This window comes from Cupressus sempervirens, chromosome 8 (assembly GCF_028749045.1).
Source record: "Cupressus sempervirens isolate cs-2001-9-10 chromosome 8, ASM2874904v1, whole genome shotgun sequence".
NCBI lineage: Eukaryota > Viridiplantae > Streptophyta > Pinopsida > Cupressales > Cupressaceae > Cupressus > Cupressus sempervirens.
The window spans coordinates 162,431,353-162,450,725 of NC_143125.1; the positions used below are offsets into that span (position 1 = coordinate 162,431,353).

Consider the following 19,373-nt stretch of genomic DNA (forward strand, 5'->3'; position numbering starts at 1 on the left):
TCTCAGAATAACTACTCCAGTCAATGATACTAAATCTCATGATTGCCGGCAAATTGTTTAGGCATAAAGCTAAAGATAAAAAACCTGAATTTCCTAAAATAGACACCTACTATAAATAGTAAGTGTTCCAAATTGATCCAAACAAATGTGAAAATTAACACTATTGCAGTCACTGATTATTAATCTCCTATCGTAAATGATTATTAAACTGCCGAGAATAAATTCACAGCGAATATCAAAAAATAACACAACTGCAACTTCACCAATAAGACACGGAAAGAAATTCAGAACACAAAGAACACAATGTTTTCGAACAAATCGTCCTTGGAAAAACCCCCAAGGGAAAACCAGTTCTGCAAATGGAAAATATATTAACTTCAGCAAATCAAGAGATACAAAATTACTTACCTCTTATTGGCAGAATTCAGACAACCTCCTAATTTCTCCTACTAATATTCCCCACTGCTATCCCCAATGCTATCACTGCACCCTTGCTAACACTGCAACACTGTTTGCTATCACTGCAACACTGTTTGCTATCACTGCAAACTCATTTTCTAACACTACAAATGCTTCTACAACTTCTTATGTTCCTCTGTTCTGTCCTCCAAATGCCTCCCGTGACCCCCTTTATTTCTACATGACCAAGAGGTTTCTAGTTGCTTCTTGATCAAGACAACTCAACCAAGAAGCTTCTAGTTGCTTCCTAACCAAGACATTTTTAGTTGCTTCTCGATTAAAACAACCTAAGCAATAGGTCACTAGTGGCATCTAGAAGGAGTCAATTAATTAACAAATATTTGTCGTAACTCTTAACAATTATTTTCCAATTAATCACATATGTATGAACAACTGTCCAAGCTACCTAAACTTAACAACAAAGAGCAATCCTAAACATTCCTGATGTTTGTTGTGGGAATTGGCCTCTAGCTCTACCAACTGAGACCCTCTATCCATATTATTTAATCTACGCCCACTGATAGGCTAATCCACACTACAACCCAAGGTGAGCTAAGAAGGAGACATTACAAAATTTAAACATGGCAGTTACAGTTATTTGTTTATCCCTATTTATGGCAAGTGTGTGAAGTGGGGTTGTGCAACAACTTAAAATTAAAAAATGAGAAACAACACTATTATGCAGATTGTGTAATGTTTTATACATAAGGACTGGGCAATGAAAATAATTTATTGCAGTCGGCACTTTAATTGAGTGGTTGATTTTCTTGGACATTATGAGGGTTGTTGGAAGAAACGAAGTATATGATTGCCAGCTCATAATTGTTACAACTTACGCTATGTTCCTTGAATTCTTTCCTTACAGTTAAAGTTAAACTGAGGCCAAGGAATTTTTTTTAGTCATTACAGGATAAAGATATATAATTTTTGGTGCTAAGTATGATATAGATGAGTGGAGAAATTTTGTGTATTGCAGAATTTGAAGGAGCGGTGTTAATTACTCATGGAGGACTGAAATTGAAGAACATGTGTAACCAGGGAGTGTAGTCTGCATGGTAGTGGAATAGTAGCAGGGTGAGTCTAACGTATTCTTTGAGACACAATATATTATTATGATGGAGTAATTTTCAGTGTGTGTCGATGATTTTCTCAGAGACATGATATGTTATGAAGCGGTTTTGGTGTCTAGCCTTCTTGCACTGGCCTGAGCATGTATTTAAACTCATGTTCCTGTTTCTGATAGAAGCAGAAAGGAAATGGATTTATATTGATGACTTTGGTGTGTAGTTCTTGGTGAGGGCACGAGCTTAAGAAGTGAAGCGCACGATTTGATTGAGTTTTTTATTTATGCAATGATTGGGGTGGTAAAAAGTGTGATTGAAGAAAAACTAGAGGACGGGTGTTAATATACACTGCTACAGTATCAATCCTCGAATGAGAATGACTCAAAAATGCAAAGGCAAGAAGATATTAGAAACAAAACCAAAAAAGTGTCATGTGTGCATCTTAAGGTACCTGTGAGATTTCTTCAGTATAAAATGTAATTGAAGCAGCTCGGCAGATGTACTTTTTAGACAAGCTATGATTCTGTATGTAGGACGGATTACAGTGACGTCCTGAGACTGTAATGAAAGGTGTTATGTTAATTTCAGTGATTATTGAGTTTTACATTTCCGGTTGCTGCTCAAACTGAGTTTAATGCCTCAGTTGATCAGAGTTGGTGCTTCGAGGAGGGTTGGCGCTCTCAGTGAGTTGGTGCTCCCTCATAATCTAGGTTGGTGCCCATTTTGTCAATGATAGCTACTGTGTGCCGTGATTTTTACCCGAAAGGATTTTCCACGAGAAATTTGGTGTTTGCGTCGATGGTTGTTCTCTTTATGTTCTATGCGGTTTCATGTGTACAAACATTTCAAATACTTTTAGCCAGCGAGCTTCCAGCAAGTTCAAGAGATTGCCAATAAACTCTAGAAATGCAATTTGATGAAATGGTTGAGCTTTAACAGAAAACGCCAGCTGCACCAGATAAATAATTTTGGTTTCTAGAAATGTCATCGGAACAGGCATGACAGAAAAATTGTATTTAACCATTCTTTAAGAATCCATTGAACGGTATGAATATAGTATGCTGGGCAAATTCCATCCATTTTCAAATTATACAGAGTTCTAAACCTTCAAGACTAGCCTTTTCTCAGTGATAATCCCTTTCAACAAAATTAAGTATATTTTCCACATTATGTAAATTTGTAGCACAAATATTGTTATCATAGATCGCAAGATTAGGCTTTATTGGCAATTCTAACATTCAACAAAATTGCACAAATAATATTCAGTATCAAAAGAATTTCTTCAGGCTTCCAGTTTTAATTGTTGAGACTGAAATACTTGAAATTACAAAAAACAGTAGGTGTCGCATATCATTTTCTTAACCTATAACCATATGAAGCTATTGTTTCTTCATTGTTTATAAATTATTAACAACTACTATTAGTTTATATATAGTTTGTGATTAAGTGTGATTCTTGTGACCAAGATAAGTTTACAATCAGTTTGATAAACAATTGCTATGTACACTGATTAGTTTCTAGAACTAAGAGGCTCACCAAGAGAAAAGTCCACAAGATCGGCTGCAACAGCTACAGCAGATCCACTAGAAGATCCGCCAGGTATCCTTGACGGTGCAGCTGGATTAGTTGGAGTTCCATAGTGCTTGTTTTCCCCATCGATACTGCAAAGATTAGATAGAGTTAAAATATCACATAAACTAATATGCTTGTGATAGAAAATGAAAAGGCATATTATCAAGACAAGCAATTAGGAATATGAAGTTATAAATATAACCATACCTGTAACGAACAATTCTTCCATTGATTCATCATCATATAAAGATTAAAAAATAATATTGATTTCAAAATAAAAGTTCAATTCATGAAACACATAGGTAATAAAGTTTGAATTCTTATTCAAAAGGACTCATGCATCAAACTTGAAGATGCCATGTTTCCATTAACAGTAAGTTACAAAACCTTGATTTCCACTTATATTCCAGCTTAAATGTTAATACAGAATACAAAAGAAATCCTGAAGTCGGTTCATACAAACATCTAGTTCAAAGAAATTCACTCTCAAATATAGATATAGCTAGCACATTTCCTATCAATAACCTGTATTATACATTTATGATTTATCAGATGTACTTTCATGCAAGAGATTGGAGGCATAATACATATAAAACTAGATCTAAAGATAAACAAAATTGCAAGCCTAAGAAGGAAAATATTTATAGATATTTGGAGATCACCACCAACCTGAATGCCATCTCGTCCATCACATTTCTTCCCACACATGTGGCTCCCCCTTGTACAAGAAGTGAAACAGCTGGCGCCGTTCGAACAGCTGGTTCGTGTGTTCTCCGCCAGTCAGGATTTCCAAAGCCAGTTACATATCCTTCTACATCAAATCTATCATCACATTAAATGTTACCTCAGTTTTATTCAGTTTTATTAGTAATGAGCTCTAGCAGTACCCAGAAAATGTTCTAAACAAAGAATCTGAACACCAATTGGTTAATGTACAATAAAAATCTTTCAAAAGCTCATTCTTTTATATATCTCCCAATACCTAATAATCTGCTATCTTCTACTCCACCTTCTGAAACTAAACCAACTCACCCACACCTTCGGTATTAGTTTATTTGGCTACTAGAAAAACAAATGGAAGAAATAACATAGTGATTATGAAAGAATTAATTATGAAATTGTGAGCAATATAGCTGCATTCTATGCGTGAAAGATATTCATGTGTATAAACATTTATTGAAAAAACAATGTTTTCTTTTTGAAAAATCTCCACAGGAGCATAAAGTCCAAACAACAAAATTGAACATACGGATAACAAACCTGTGAAGTAGATCCAGTGGAAAACACTAGTACATGCTTTCTCATGTGGCCAACACCTCAAGAACAAGATTTTTCAGTTACAGTTAAAAAAGCATAATGTTGTGGTAGGGATCTTGTTTAACTACTGGAGTGCTAAAAACATTTCCTTGTAAACCGTAAGCTTTATAGCAATATTTTTCTTAGGCATTGCCCTAAAGTTTGAAATAATCGACAGCTCTGCTTTGTCTAAAAACATCAATAAACACTTGCTTTAATCATCAGAAGCAGCATGGCCATGTGTTCAATAGACACAGGTTTTAAAAGATAACTTGCTTGTTTATGTATAGAGGTAGATTCACCAGTCAACATTCTTCTCCCAAGGTTCAATATGGCTAGGTATATCTATACCCATATTTGAATAAAATCATTCAAAATTTACAAGACAGTCAATAGTGATAAAGATAAAACATCAAATGTGAAATCAATAAAAAATACATTCAGTAATCATCATCTTGCTCTTCATCCAGAGCATCAAACTCTTCACTTCATTCATTTGAGCCACAAGCAACTACGATGTCAATTGACTACTGGCATTCTGTGTAGAAGTCTCACCATCCTCTGAAAAGACAGAGGCAATCCATGCAACAGACACATCCTAGTCAGTACACTCTTAGGTTTACATCCCAATTCACCAAAGCCTCTCTTTTTTCTTTTTTTCAGCCAACCAGTTGTGCTTGACAAAGTAGAGGAATTATAGTATGTATTTCAATTCAATTCCACTTAACTAAAGAAGAACATGTAACTTGTTGAAATCAGAGACAAAGTACACCATTTGTGATTATAAAACATAGTATATGTTGTTAATGCTTTATAGTTCAGTCGGATAAATCTCACTGCAGATATATGTGTTTACATATGTATAAATGTTATCATAATGAAATCAATTTGTATTAACATGTATATACACACATACAACATACTATCATTGTCATTATAATATATTATTGTCAGTATATAAATAATAATTATCATCATTAAACAAATATCTTGAAAAGTGGTCGATTGCATAATGGTAATTATAATTACTATACGACTGTCTAAGTCGTCGTTTGACCGACGGTTTAATATTCAATATCGTGAGAGTCACGACCACGAGGGAGTCACTTCCCATTGTGGATGTGGCTCCACACCCACGTATATGTAATGGGGCACAACATGCAGTGAACATCGACCGCGAACACGTATTAAAACAGTGTTCAAAGTAAGTGTCTTCTGCAAGTTTAGTACATCAACCAGTCTATCACCATGCCTGCCAGTGTGTGTGTGTGTGTTAAATACCAGAGTCTGAAATCAGCCTTAAAATAGGTTGGTAATTATAGTCTGCTATCAGACTTAAAAGTATTCATTCAAGATTGGCTAAAGTACATCTGTCTGATATTGAAAATACATATATCAAATTTGATCGTTAGTTTTAACATGGTACCAAAGCTGGTTTGAAGAGACAATCAAAGATCAGATTTATTGGCAACTTGGTATACACCTAAATTTTAAACCTTATATCTATCAAAATGGTGAATGGAATAAGACTTGAAGACAGACTTGAAGGTGCTTCAAATTTTGAAGCCTGCAAACTACGAATGATGCTAACACTAAGAAAGAATGAGTTACAAAAAATTGTGGAAAATCCTCCAAACTCTAATAAAAGTGACGAAAAAAGGCAATGGGAAAAAGACACACCAGAGCAATGGAATTATTAGTAGACAGAGTAAAAGATCATCTACTACCTATTATCACAAAGTTAGCCTCTGCATATGATATATTCATAGAGCTGGAAAACATGTTTAAGATCAACAACACTAGAAGGATTCTTACACTTAAAAATCAACACTCTTAAAGAATGAGATTTTTTTTTTGGAATTGGGGGTAAAGATGAAGATAAACATCCATTGTTAGCATGGGATCTAATCTGCAAATCAAAACAACGAGGTCTGGCTGGCCTTCAGGATTGGGATGTTATGAACAAAGCTCTACTAGCTATGCTGGTTTGGCAAATATACAACACTCCTGATTTGCTGTGGGTTTGAGTGCTGAGAGCTAAATATTTGGATAATCAGGATTACAATAGGATTTTGATTATCAAGAATCATCCGCAGGGACCTGCTATATGAAATTTTATCTTAGAATGTAGGGAGGCTGTTACTAAGCATTTGACATGGCAGATTGCTGATGGACACCAAGCTAATTTTTGGCATGACTTGTAATGGCTACGAAGTTTTAGGTCAGGAGAATGAAATGGAGGAGCTGAAACAGTTAATGAAGCTACAATGGGGTGAGAAAGTCAGCAATTGCATGGAAGTGAAGGAAACTCACTTTGATGAGGATTGGAGTTGGAAAGGAGTGCAAGACTTAGATATATCTGCTCGTCAAAAACAGATCTTGAACAACATATTTAAGGTGAGACAGGTGGTAAGATCAAACAAGGAGGGGCAAGCTCATCTGGTGTGCGGCAAAGAGTGGCATGTATTCAGTAAAGGTAGGTTACCAAATTTTATCTCAAGGCTTACAGGATGAGAATTGGCCTATAGGCCTCTTCTGGGGGAAAGAATGCATGCCTAAAGCTGGCTCCTTTGCCTGGTTGGCAACTAGGGGACGGATTCTGACTAATGATAGAAGAAGAAAACTTGGGTTTACAGGCCCTTCGAGATGTTGCCTCTATGAGGAGGATGAAGAAATTGTTGATCATTTGTTGTTGAACTGCAGAGTTGCTATGGAAGTCTGGAGGATAATTCAAGAGAAGCTAGGATGGCATGGACCTCTGCCTCGCACCCTAAAAGATTTGTTCTACTGTTGGCCCACTAGAATGCCCGGTCTATTTTCTCATGTTTATGGAAAATATGCCCCTCTATCGTAGTGTGGGAATTGTGGAAGGAGCGAAATAGGGGAATCTTTAAGGACGGTAAGGAATCAATGGAAAGAATCCAAGCACACAATTCACCAACAAAGTTGCCTTTCTCTAGATGGGATCATTGCTGTCAATCACAATGGGTGGGGATGAGTTTTAGAAGGTTGGACAAGAACAACTATGAAATGCAGAAGATGGCTAGATCATAAGTGAAGTGGAAAGAACCGTCTGAAGGCTGGATCAATGTTAATTTTGATGGGGTTGCACTAAGCAATGGAGGAGCCTCGGGTTTAGGGGTTGTTTTCAAAGATCATTGGGGTAACACCCTGGCAATGGGAGCCATGAAACTTCTGGGAGCATCAAATAATGTAGCGGAAGGAAGAGCTGTTCTGGTTGGGATTCCATTGGCTATCCATTTAGGTTTCAAATCCATTCATTTGGAAGGGGACTCCTTAATTATAATTAGGGCTATTCAAAATAGGGGATTGAAGCCTAGTATCTACAACTGATCATTAATGCTATCTCTGAGTCGTTAGATACGTTGGAAGATTTCAAAATTTCTCATATTTGTAGAGAGGGGAATCAAGAAGTTGACAGACTGTCGAAGTGGGCTCTATCACTCCAGAATGAAGGTGAATTCAATTGAAGACTTTCAGCACCCAAATATTTTATAATTTTTCAGAATTGTCACATAAATGATTACACGATGAAGACATTGTTAACGGAGCAGATTTATGTGGTGAACAGATGCAGTTTTGAAGTGTGTGGATGGTGTGATGTTTTCAAGAGATATTAAGGCATGTCCTGGAAGGTGCTTTCAAGTAATGATTAAATTTAATTAATATAAGAGTGAAAGTAGACCCCGCACGAGTCGAAACTTGTTGCTTCGGTCTGAAATGATTCACAGAGATTATGTGGCAGATTTGGTGATAGTTTATCATTAATAAGATGGTTGTCGAGAGTTGGGAATTGTCTTATCGCAAAAGTTAATTGCATCATGTTGACAACAAGGATCGATGGCTCGAACACTTCTTGGCCTTTCAAAAGTCGATAGGGGTTGAGCAACTGCATATTCCAAAAATTTCAAAGAATTTCTTATAAGGTGAAGCACAAGATTATGGAGGTGAATTTTTCAGTGCAGACTCGACAACAACAAAAAGGCCTTCCAGGGTCACTGAAGAGACAGGTGATGTCAGCTCTCATCAAACTCAAATATCTATGCCTAGTCGACATTCTTTTGGATTTTCTTGGTGACAAATTTAAGAACCATTGGTGATGGCGATTGCAGATGGACATAGGGTCCATGATCATCGCCTGGGGATTGGAGCTAGGTGAAGAAACAGAGACAGTGAACTGGGTGGATGAGTCCCTGTTTGAAAAAGAACTTCTAATGGGACTGGATTTGATCCTTGAATGGGCAGTGCCAAGAGTGGGCATAGATATCTCTGAGTGTTATGTTGATGAGCAGGATGCAAAAACTTACAACATCATTCCTTTTATCAGGTGGATGGGCAATAATGCTGATAAAGAAGTATATCTGGATAAATGTTGGGATGCATGGAGGAGACTTAAAATTGAACTCCAAAAGCTGAAAGGTGTCACGGAGCATTTCCCAGCAAAGGTCCCCAAAAGAATCTACTCCAAGAGGAATGCACGAGCTAGAATGGTCTTTAATTTCTAAAGGTGTTGACCTTTTTATGGCGCAGGAGTGGTTTTTTGAGGTTTCTTGTGGTGCTTAATAACAACCAGTAACAAGAGGGGAAAGCTGCGTTGTTTTGACAATCTCAACAAGTTCGGTTTTAATGCACAAACCGTTGTAGAAGGGAAAAATTGTGTTAAGTGTGTTGTCGGTAAATTCTATATTGTAGCCAACGGGTAGAATAGTATCTGAACGGGCGCATAACAATAGAGTCACCCCTTCGCGAAAGTATATGTACACCGTCCGGAAGGGACTTTGGATCAGCATGAAAAGGAACATCATCATTGCAATGAGCATAATTGTTTTGTAAGCATTGAAGTGCAAATTGCATATATGAATAAAGCATATGTTATGTGTTATATCTTGCTATACTACCTGCGATAAGTATCCTTTTACCCTGTACAATAAACATTTGGCGTCATTGCCAGTCGAACCCGGAACGAAGGAAGTGCGATGAAGATTAATGTCAAATCTGCTTAACAAAGATAGGAATAAGATAAAAGATAAGGATGAAATACGCACAGCACAGGAAGTTTTAATTTTAGCACAATAGGCGGAGCACAGATAGAAGCTTCAACAGATTGCCGACGGGCACCGAGGGGGTGAAGAAGCACAGACAGAGGGAGTGCATTCACCTAGCAAACTAAGGAGTGCCAAGGAATTGCTAGAAGAGACTCGATAGCGAATTTGGTGGAAGAGACAAAGGAGGAGTTCCTTAAGTATACGTCGAGGGTAGCGCGTCCGAACGGAAGGGAAGCAACTCGCTCGGCTCAAAGTGTTGAAGGAGCACGAACGTGGAGTAAACTCTTCATTCCCAATATACCTGACGAACGGATATAGGCAGAAAATCGAACAACTTTGCTTAAAGAAGATCTTTCACCAGGTAATGCGGTTGTTGGAAGCAGGGCAATTGTCCAAAGCAGTGCAGTTGTGCAGAACAACACAAGTGCTCAAAACAGCGTGGGTGCTCAGAACAACACAGGTACACAGCAAGTACCACAGAATCAAAAGAAAGTAGAAATGGTAGGACCAAAGGAGAAATTGCCAAGTTTAGTGGTGACGAGACAACAGATCCAATAAAGCATTGCAAGACATGTGAAACAATATGGATAGCTAATGGTGTAATAGACGAGGATGATTGGGTCCAATAGTTTCCAGCGACCCTGCGAGGTGTAGCAGTTGATTGGTTTGCAGATGTCGATCCTCAAAAATTAACTACATGGGCAAACGTTAGGAAGTAGTTCATAGCAGAGTTTCGACTGCTAAGGGACGATAATTGTAGCAGAAATATATAGTAGAAAGCAGGGAAAGAATGAAAGGATCCATTCCTATACAAGAAGACTAAAAGAGTGGGGAAGATGGAGAGCTCACCGACTGATGGATTAAAGAAATGATGGTTTGTTGAGAGGCTACGACCGGCTCTAAAAAAGAAAATGAAGATTGTACCTCCAGCATCTTACGCAAATGCATATAATCGGGCGATGGATCTAGAGAGTGAACAAAAAACAAGCAAGAAGAAGAAGCACAAATCGTTGGACTCGAAAGATTCATCGTCTGAAAGTAGTAGTAGCGATGAAGAATCAAGCAAGAAAGTTTGAGCATTGCAAAAGGATATGCTATGAATGATGAAAGAATTTAAAATTTTGAAAAAGAATCCTAACTCAGTGAAGGGGGAATTGTGGTGTACGGATAGTAAGGAGGAAAGCCACACAAAGGGCTCCTAACCGAAAAAACAATTCTATGCTATCTGTCAGGTTGCGGGACATTCCATAAAGGAATGCCCGTTTAATATGAAGTCAAAAGGACACCAACAAGTGTTACTAACATAGGAAGTGTCCACCGAAACAAACACGAACAACAATGCAACCTCAGGAGAATATCGCAACAATAAACAGCGCAGAAGGGGTGGTAATAATAATAACAATAATAACAATGGAGGCTGGAGTTGGATATAGTACGACACGAGTGGACGGCCCAATACAATGTCATGTGTGCAACCTCTAGGGGCACTTCGCTAGAGATTGTACCACGAAGGAGACACCGCAACTGTTATGTAGATGGTGTGGTTTGGGTGACCACGAAGATTCAAAATGCCTGAAGCAAGGGGTAAATTTGTTAAGCATCGAAGCATGTGGCGACGATTGTGAATATGACACCGCTTCCAAAAGCAATGGAGGAAACAAGAAAGGACGGTAGTGGAACGACTGTAGCAGACCCAATGCTACTAGCACTCACGACAAGAAGGCATCCAGCAGTAGTTGAGATGGGTATCCTGGGAACAATACTTACAAACACAATTGTGGACAAAGGGTCAGGCGTGAACGTGTTACTAGAGGATATATGGAAAAAGTTGGGACAACCTAGACTGTGGCCACCTACATTCCAGTTACTGAAGGCGAATCAGCACAAAATCAAACTGTTGGCAACCTTGATGGCACAGCCGATAACTATCGGAACGCAACCATTTTTATTAGATTTTGTAGTCATTCCACTGAAAAGAAAAGGGTATGACGCTATCCTTCGACAGGGTCAATTGGTGCAAGCAAAAGTGAAGCATGACTGGAAATGAAATACCCTATCCATGGAACACGGAGGCTGAAGATTTATAATTGACCTACACACAGATGGTAGGTGAGGAAGCAGTGTCATCAGATTCCGAGGGTGAAAGTGAAGGGGACGACGAAAGGAAGAAGAGAATGGAACTCGATGAAGAGGGAGTATTGAGACTGGAAGGAGGGTCTAACGATGACGCCTTGGACTTGGTGAATAGCCTACTCCATTGGCAGATGGAGGACTACGAGCTCTTTTCGAGCTATAACATGTTAAGGGTCAACGAAAGTAAGGAGAGGAAAATGTATGTTCGAAGGAATACAGAGAAGCGAAAGAAGGAAAGGCAGTTATGGCTGAAGCTAGAAAGAACATACCATATGGCTAGTCCAAGAGGAAGAACATATTGTACAAACCCAGAAAAAGGAAAGATTTCACCGTATGGTACACAATGGACGAACCGCGCAAAAAGAAAATGTTACGCCGCACCACGGATTTAGTAGAAAGGAACCGACAGCAAGAAAAACACATCATACGGTCTGCACAAGAAACAAAGAGGAAGGGCTTAATAAAAACTTCAGTAGCACGGAGTGAAGGTTCTAAAATCAAGAATACAGTTATTGAGGGCAAGGAGTGGCAGCCGACAGAATTCATGGTACCAAGTTCGAGGACTGTGATCGAAAACAAGCTTAGAGATATAAAAAGTCTAAGGGAGAGATTGTATAATTTAAATAAACTTGATGAGCGACGATTGCAGGCACAACAGGCCACGAAGATTATACAGAACGGGCATAAGGCATGGCACGACAAGCACTTGAAGTTGAACAGAATTCAACCGGCCCAGTTAGTTTTGAAGTATAATGGGTGATACGAGATCAAACCAGGAAAATTTAAAATAAAGTGGTTCAGGTTATATAAAATCCACGAAGTGGACGAAAACAAAGCAATAAAATTATAGACGCTCGACGGGGAGTAGCCGAGGCAGTGAATGGGTCGAAGTTGAAAATCTATCAAGCAATTAATAATGCGCCCCCGCAAACAAACAATTGAGAGACAGTATAAATAATAAATATTAATGTATATATGTAAAATAAAGTGTAAAATAAAATATTGAAAAAAAATTTAGTAAGTTGAAGAAAAGAGATATAGAATAATGAGGAAATATAGATTCAGAGCGTACGATCTTGGATAGGACACATGAGAAGCATTGTAAAGCAAGTAAAAGAAAAGACGCCGTACAGCCTTCTACACAACAAAGAGGATAAACATAGGGTCATACGGACATACAAGAGCCTTATCTAGGAGGAAGAAAGTATCGTGCGGCGTACGGAGGAGCAACTAAAAAAAAAAGAAAGACATAGAGAGGCCACATGAGGATATTTCATACAACCATACAGCTCAAGGAGTAAAACAATCACATGTATGGTCGTACAGACAAGAAGCGAAGCAAAACTGTACGGCTAGTGACTCTGTACTATCGTACAGACAACTAGAAAATATAAAACATAAGTATTTGTATTGTACAAGCATACGGATTTGGGGAATGCAAAAAGATCACCGTATGGCCTTAGGAGGAGCTGTTAGAAGGCTATATAAAATCTGTCGCATGGCCAGTTGAGGTGATCATATGGCCTAAGGAAAGCACGATCGCCAAAGAGCAAACATAAGGATAGAGCATAACCATACAACAGGGAGACAGAGAGAGGTAGCAACAGGAAGTAGACTGTACGGCAACAACAGGAAGTAGACTGTACGGCACCGTACAGTCAGCTATAAAAGACAAAGTTGTCATATAGCCATTGTTAGTCATACTCTGTGGTGACCGTACGGAATACTTGTGGACATAGTGAATGATGTAGTCGTATACTGTACGGTATTGGCAACAGAAGAACTTCTACAAGCAAAAACCGTATAGATGTAGGTATGAATAAAGGCACATTAAAGCAAACACTGTACGACAAGCAAAAAGAAAGCCAGTCAAAGCATAAAATAGTAACGTACAGCCAACGCAATCAAGGAAATAGGGCTATAATTACAGCATACCGGAGTATGGCAAAAAGGTTCAAAAAAAAATCGACAACAAATAAAAAATGTTCACAATGAATAACGTATGGTACCGAAGGGAAAGACATAAATAGATAGTGAAGAAAACATAAGCGGTTAGCAGAAAGAGTATGGAATCGAAAGAAAATCACAAAAATGGTGTGTTCCATGGACTTGTGTGTGGGTTTGAGGGTGCTAATTTGGTCTTGGCGGCAAGGGCGCTACCCCTTGACCCCGCTCTATATCGCGACACGGAGCACGCGAGGCCTCTACCCCAGGACCCCATGGGGGCATTGCCCATCGACCCCGCTGGGGGCATTGCCCCCTAGACCCCCAATCAATTCAGTCATTAGTCATGGGAAGTGTGACCAATTGATGAGACCTGGAGTTACTGCAAGCATGGAGTGTCTGTCTACCAAAGGTGGAGAGAGCACTGGAGCAAGCCTTTCGAGAAGGGTGCTACGCTTTGAGGCACTCGGAGTAGGTGTTGGACGTGAGGTTGTCTTGGTGGATGCATAGAGAGCTCGGAAGGAGCTAACCATCCAGTTGGAGGCAGTAGAGCGACACTTGGCTCAGCATACCCAGACGTTGGAAGTAGAGAAGACGGCACAGGTGGCTATCAAGGTCAGATTAGCTAAGGTGGCAGTATTGTGTTAGCAGAGGTTACAAATGCAACGTGTTGTGTAGACTGCAAAGATGCGACAGGCTTTGGCCACGACGAGAGATCCTAGTATGGAGAGCTGAGTGGAGGCTTTGACTCAGGAGATGGTGGAGATACACAGGGAGGCATATTACACCCTTCAGAGGAGCCAGGCAGATCAGGTAACAGCTGAGAGGGCTTGGGAGGAGTCAACTGCCAAGCTAGCCACGGAGAGGGCAGCCTTGTTAGACAAACAGAGTCAACTATACAAATTGGCAGCAGAGAAGGAACAGATAGCAGCAGAGAAGGAGAGTAGAAGATGAGAAGGAGAAAGAGCTGAGAGAGATTGCTGGGATGATGCAGTCAGCTTTGGAACTTCACATGAAGGCGGAAGAGGAATTGAAAGTTCAGAAGGAGCGAGTCTCCAAGCTACGGGTGGAGCTGAACAAACTGAGGCAGCAGATGGCCACTATGCCAAGGATGCATCTCTCTGCTTAGTATTTATACATTGATGTAATTAGTTGTTTATTTTGAGTTTTGTTGTATTGTCATTCGGAGACGACTTTACTTTTTTGGGGGATGATGTTGTCAGTAAATTCTATTAGCCGACGGGTAGAATAGTATCTGAACGGGCATGTGACGGTTGTTTACCGCATAGGGTAAGAAGTTCAACGCAAGTATAACACGATTCAATTTAGAACAGGTACTTTATTCATGTATTCACTTACAAATTACAATCCGATTACAATGACTACAATGATCTATGATTTACGATGATGATTCCAAAGTCCATCTCGGACATGTATATATACCTTTCCGAAGGGGTGACTCAAGCGTCACGCACCCGTTTGGATACTACTCTACACGTCGGCTACATTATACATTTTACCGACAACATCATCCCCCCCAAAAAGAAAGGTCGTCTCCGGACGACAATACAACAAAATTCATTAACAAAATTTTCTAACGAAATACATCAATGCATAAGTACTAGACAGAGGGACGCGTCCCTGGCGTAGTGGTCGTCCACGTCCGCAACTCGTTCACCTCTGCCCTTAGCTTGTAGACCTGTTCTTTCATGATCTTCAGCTCAGCTTCTGCTTCCAACTGGAGCTCTAGGGCTGACTGCATCATCTCTCCGACCTCTCCCAATTCCCTCTCCTTTTCTGCTGCCATCTTTTCTTTCTCTGTCGTCAACTGTTCATTTGCTACTGCTAACTGTTCTTTTGCTGCTAATAGGGCTGTCCTCTCGAATTGCCAAGCGGTCCTCTCTGATTTCCAGGCTGCCTTCTCCGAAGCAACCCTAGCAGCTAACTCCTCCCGAGCTCTCTCAGCTACTAGCTGGTCCGCCTGACTCCTCCAAAGGGTGTAATATATCTCCCTGTGTAACCTTGCGATCTCCTGAATCAGTATCTCAATCCGACCCTCCCTCTCAGGTTCCCTTGTCATGGACCAATCCTGTCGCATCTCTGTGGTTTCCACATCGGGCCATCCCCTCTCCTGGAAACAAACGATAAAGGCAGTTGGGCATCCCATCCTCATGAAGGATATGACTCCCTCCAGTTCCTTCCCTACTGACTCCAATGCCTGCATCTTTGCCGAATCTATAACCTGGTGAGCCCGAGATGCTAGAGCTGCGACATCATCAAGAAAAATTGCCTCTATCCTCGTTGCCTCCTGCACTAGTGGGTGTTTCTGCTGTGTACCCATAGCCTTCTCTACTTCATCCGCCATACGCTCAACAGCGCTACGCGTTACTCCCTCATTCTGTGCCTGCACAACCTCCTGTAGTGGGTTCTCCGAAACTGCTTCCCGTGTTGTTTTGAGCACCCGCGTTGTTCTAAGCTCCTGCACTGTTTTGCACACCCGCGCTATTTCCAACACCCGCGCTGTTCCGCACCCCCGCACTGTTTTCTATACCCGCGCCAAATGTTTACCGCATACGGTAAGAAGTTCAACACAAGTATAACACGATTCAATTCAGAACAGGTACTTTATTCATGTATGCACTTGCAGATTACAATCCGATTACAATGACTACAATGATCTATGATTTACAATGATGATTCCAAAGTCCATCTCGGACGTGTACATATACCTTTCCGAAGAGGTGACTCAAGCGTCACGCGCCCGTTCGGATACTACTCTACCCATCGGCTACATTATACATTTTACCGACAACGACGGTTGAGTCACCCCTTCGAGAAAGTACATGTACACCGTCCGAAAGGGACTTTGCATCAACATGAAAAGGAACATCATCATTGTAATGAGCATAATTATGTTGTAAGCATTGAAGTGCATATTGTGTATATGTATAAAGTATCTACTATATGTTATATCTTGCTATACTACATGCGATAAGTATTCTTTTACCCTATATGGTAAACAAAGTGTGGCAGTGTTTTGTTGTGAATTTGCAGTCAAATGTTGAAGGGGTTTCAAAATTTGAATCTGCTACAGACAACGCAGGAGATAATGAATGTTTGAATGTTGGTGCAAATAAACGATGTAAGAATGGCGATGGGTCGTGCACAAGGCTCGGTTACAGCATTGACTTCATGGGGTTTGAAACCCGGTTGGAATCAATAACATTTTTGCTATGCAATGCAACTTCTCAACGATGTATATGATGCAATCGGACATGTCCATAGTATTAGGAATATAATGTGTGAAGAGCGAGGGGCATTTTTTTGGCTTTAAGATGTTAGGAGGATTAGAGTGATGTGGCCTCTCTTTCAAAGGAACTATTATGTAATTCTATTCTACTATTAATAAAATACCTATATAACTGACAAAAAAAAAAATCAACTCTAATATTAGAATGATTAAAGGCAAGACAATCATTTCATACTTTATGAGGATAACAGAATTAAGAAACCAACTCTCCATAATTGGTCACATCTATGATAGTAAAGAGTTAACTATGGTAACATATAATGGACTACCCATTTCATGGGAAAAAATTTAACAAGGAATAATTGCTCATTACAAGCTCCCCAAATTTGATCGACTAAAAGTTGACTGCATTGAAGAAGAGCGTAACTTAATAGCTAGAGGAGTCGTTATGGAATCACAAATGAAGAAATTCATATTCTCACCACTAAATTGAAAAGAAAAAAGGTTAAGTGCTCAAATAGTAAACAGTTGTTCATAAAACAAACAAACTACTCTAAAGTACAATGTTATAGATGCAACAACTATGGGCACATTGCAACAAATTGTCTTGACAGACTTAAACATCAAGCTTCCTTCGCAATCAATAATCCAAACTTTGATTCAGAAAAATCTGTATTCTGAAATAACTTCCAAATATCCATAAAATTTGTCAAGTATTGAATTAAGAGGGAGTTAACTGTTCTTTACCATCTTCAACAAACCTCCTACAAAATAAAGATCAAACAATTCTGAGGTAAACTTGATATAATTGTACTTATTGAAAAAGAGCCTAAGCTTATTTGTTTATTGTACTAATGAAAATATTTATGTTATTTCATGACTTTTTGGGCCCTATGTACATTGTGACGAAGTGACGACTTCCAAATGATTATCACTTGTATTTGTAAAAGTTATTGGAAGGTGACGATCTTCCAATAACTTAACCTTCTATTATGATGGACATGTTATGATGTCTAAGCAGTTCATGGTAGTTTATAACATGCATGGTGGATTAAGTTCTTTAAACGGACTATGGCCTTCCATTGTGATGGGCACCTTATGATGTCTAAGCATGTCATGATAGATGATAACTTGCATGGTGGATTAAGTTCCTAAAACAGACCATGTCCTTTTATTGTGATGGACATCTTATAATATCTAAGCAGATCATGATAGTTGATAACTTGCACGGTGGATTAAGTTCCTTAAACAGACCATGAATGTTTCTATGGTAAGTATTATTGAGGATACATTATCTATGGGCATTTTTTAGTACTTGGTGAATATCATGTGACTCGATCTTCAGAGGCCATTAATCATGATTTCATAAACAATATTTAAATGGTGAATATCTTCTGATCAAAGATATCCTTAAATTTTCCCATTTCTAATATTGAGGTAATATTCTTTCATGCATTTATCCTTCTTAACAAAGAGGAAGTCTTAATGCTTTATAGTTCAGTCTAGAAAAATTCTCACTGCAGATATATGTGTTTACATATGTATAAATGTTATCATTATGAAATCAATTTGTATTAACATATATACATGTATAAATATATATATACAAACATACTATCATTGTCATTATAATATATTACTGTCAGTGTATAAATAATAATTATTGTCATTGAACAAATATCTTGAAAAGTGGTTGATTACATAATGGTAATTATATTAAATGACTGTGTAAGTCGTCATTTGACCAACAGTTTAGTACTCACTATCATGGCAATCACGACCACAATGGGTTGTGACTGACTCCCTTCCCATTGTGGACGTGACTCCACACCCACGTATATGTAGTGGGTCAAAACATGCAGTAAACATATATATTATAATGGCAGGCACAGTGATAGACTGGATAAGGTACTAAACTTACAGCAGACATTTCCTTTAAAGACTGCTTTAATATCGACTAAATACCAGTCTGAAATCAGACTTAAAATTGATTGGTGATTATAGTCCGCTATCAGACTTAAAAGTATTTCATTCAAGATAGGCTGAAGTACATCTATCTGATGTTGAAAATACATATATCAAATCTGATCATTAGTTTTAACATATGCGACTGCAAAGGAATATTGGTCGTGTTGAACAACTAAAAATGCTTACGTGTGATAGAACTTTGATATCAAGACATTGCAAATAATGGAACATAGCCACAGAGGAACCACCATGCATAGGTATTCTTAATCTGCTTTTTGTGAAGAGCAGTAAGACTATATTTCTCTAACATTATGATGCTCCCAAACCCTCCACATCAAATTTGTCTTAATACAATTTCACTCTCCTAGGCAGTAAAGCTGTGCTGTAATAGTTGGAAGGCAATGCAAACACGGTGAAATGCAGGCTTTGGCCATCTTATTCTGACAATCAACAATGATTTGTTGAACCCTGTTGGAAAAGAATTATCTAGAATCAGTCTCCTTAGTTGCTATTATGAGTCCTGTTTTTTTCAATAAGATAGTTGCACCTCGATCCGTGTCAGCAATCTTACTTATACTCTTAATGAGCTCAATTAAATTCATGACCTAATCACATTAGCCA

General features: G+C 38.9%; 1 protein-coding gene across 3 annotated transcripts in view; it reads right to left on the reverse strand.

The window, feature by feature from the left end:
- The window catches only part of TOC64-III (translocon at the outer membrane of chloroplasts 64-III), a 165,902-nt gene that overhangs the window by 103,875 nt on the left and 42,654 nt on the right, over positions 1–19,373 (reverse strand). For all 3 annotated transcript variants that reach the window (XM_089797109.1, XM_089797111.1, XM_089797110.1), the window contains 2 exons: positions 3,765–3,917; positions 3,060–3,184 (listed from right to left, as the gene is read on the reverse strand). In XM_089797109.1, the coding sequence (XP_089653235.1) occupies positions 3,060–3,184; positions 3,765–3,917 (278 nt within the window). The remainder of the gene's footprint in view (positions 1–3,059; positions 3,185–3,764; positions 3,918–19,373) is intronic.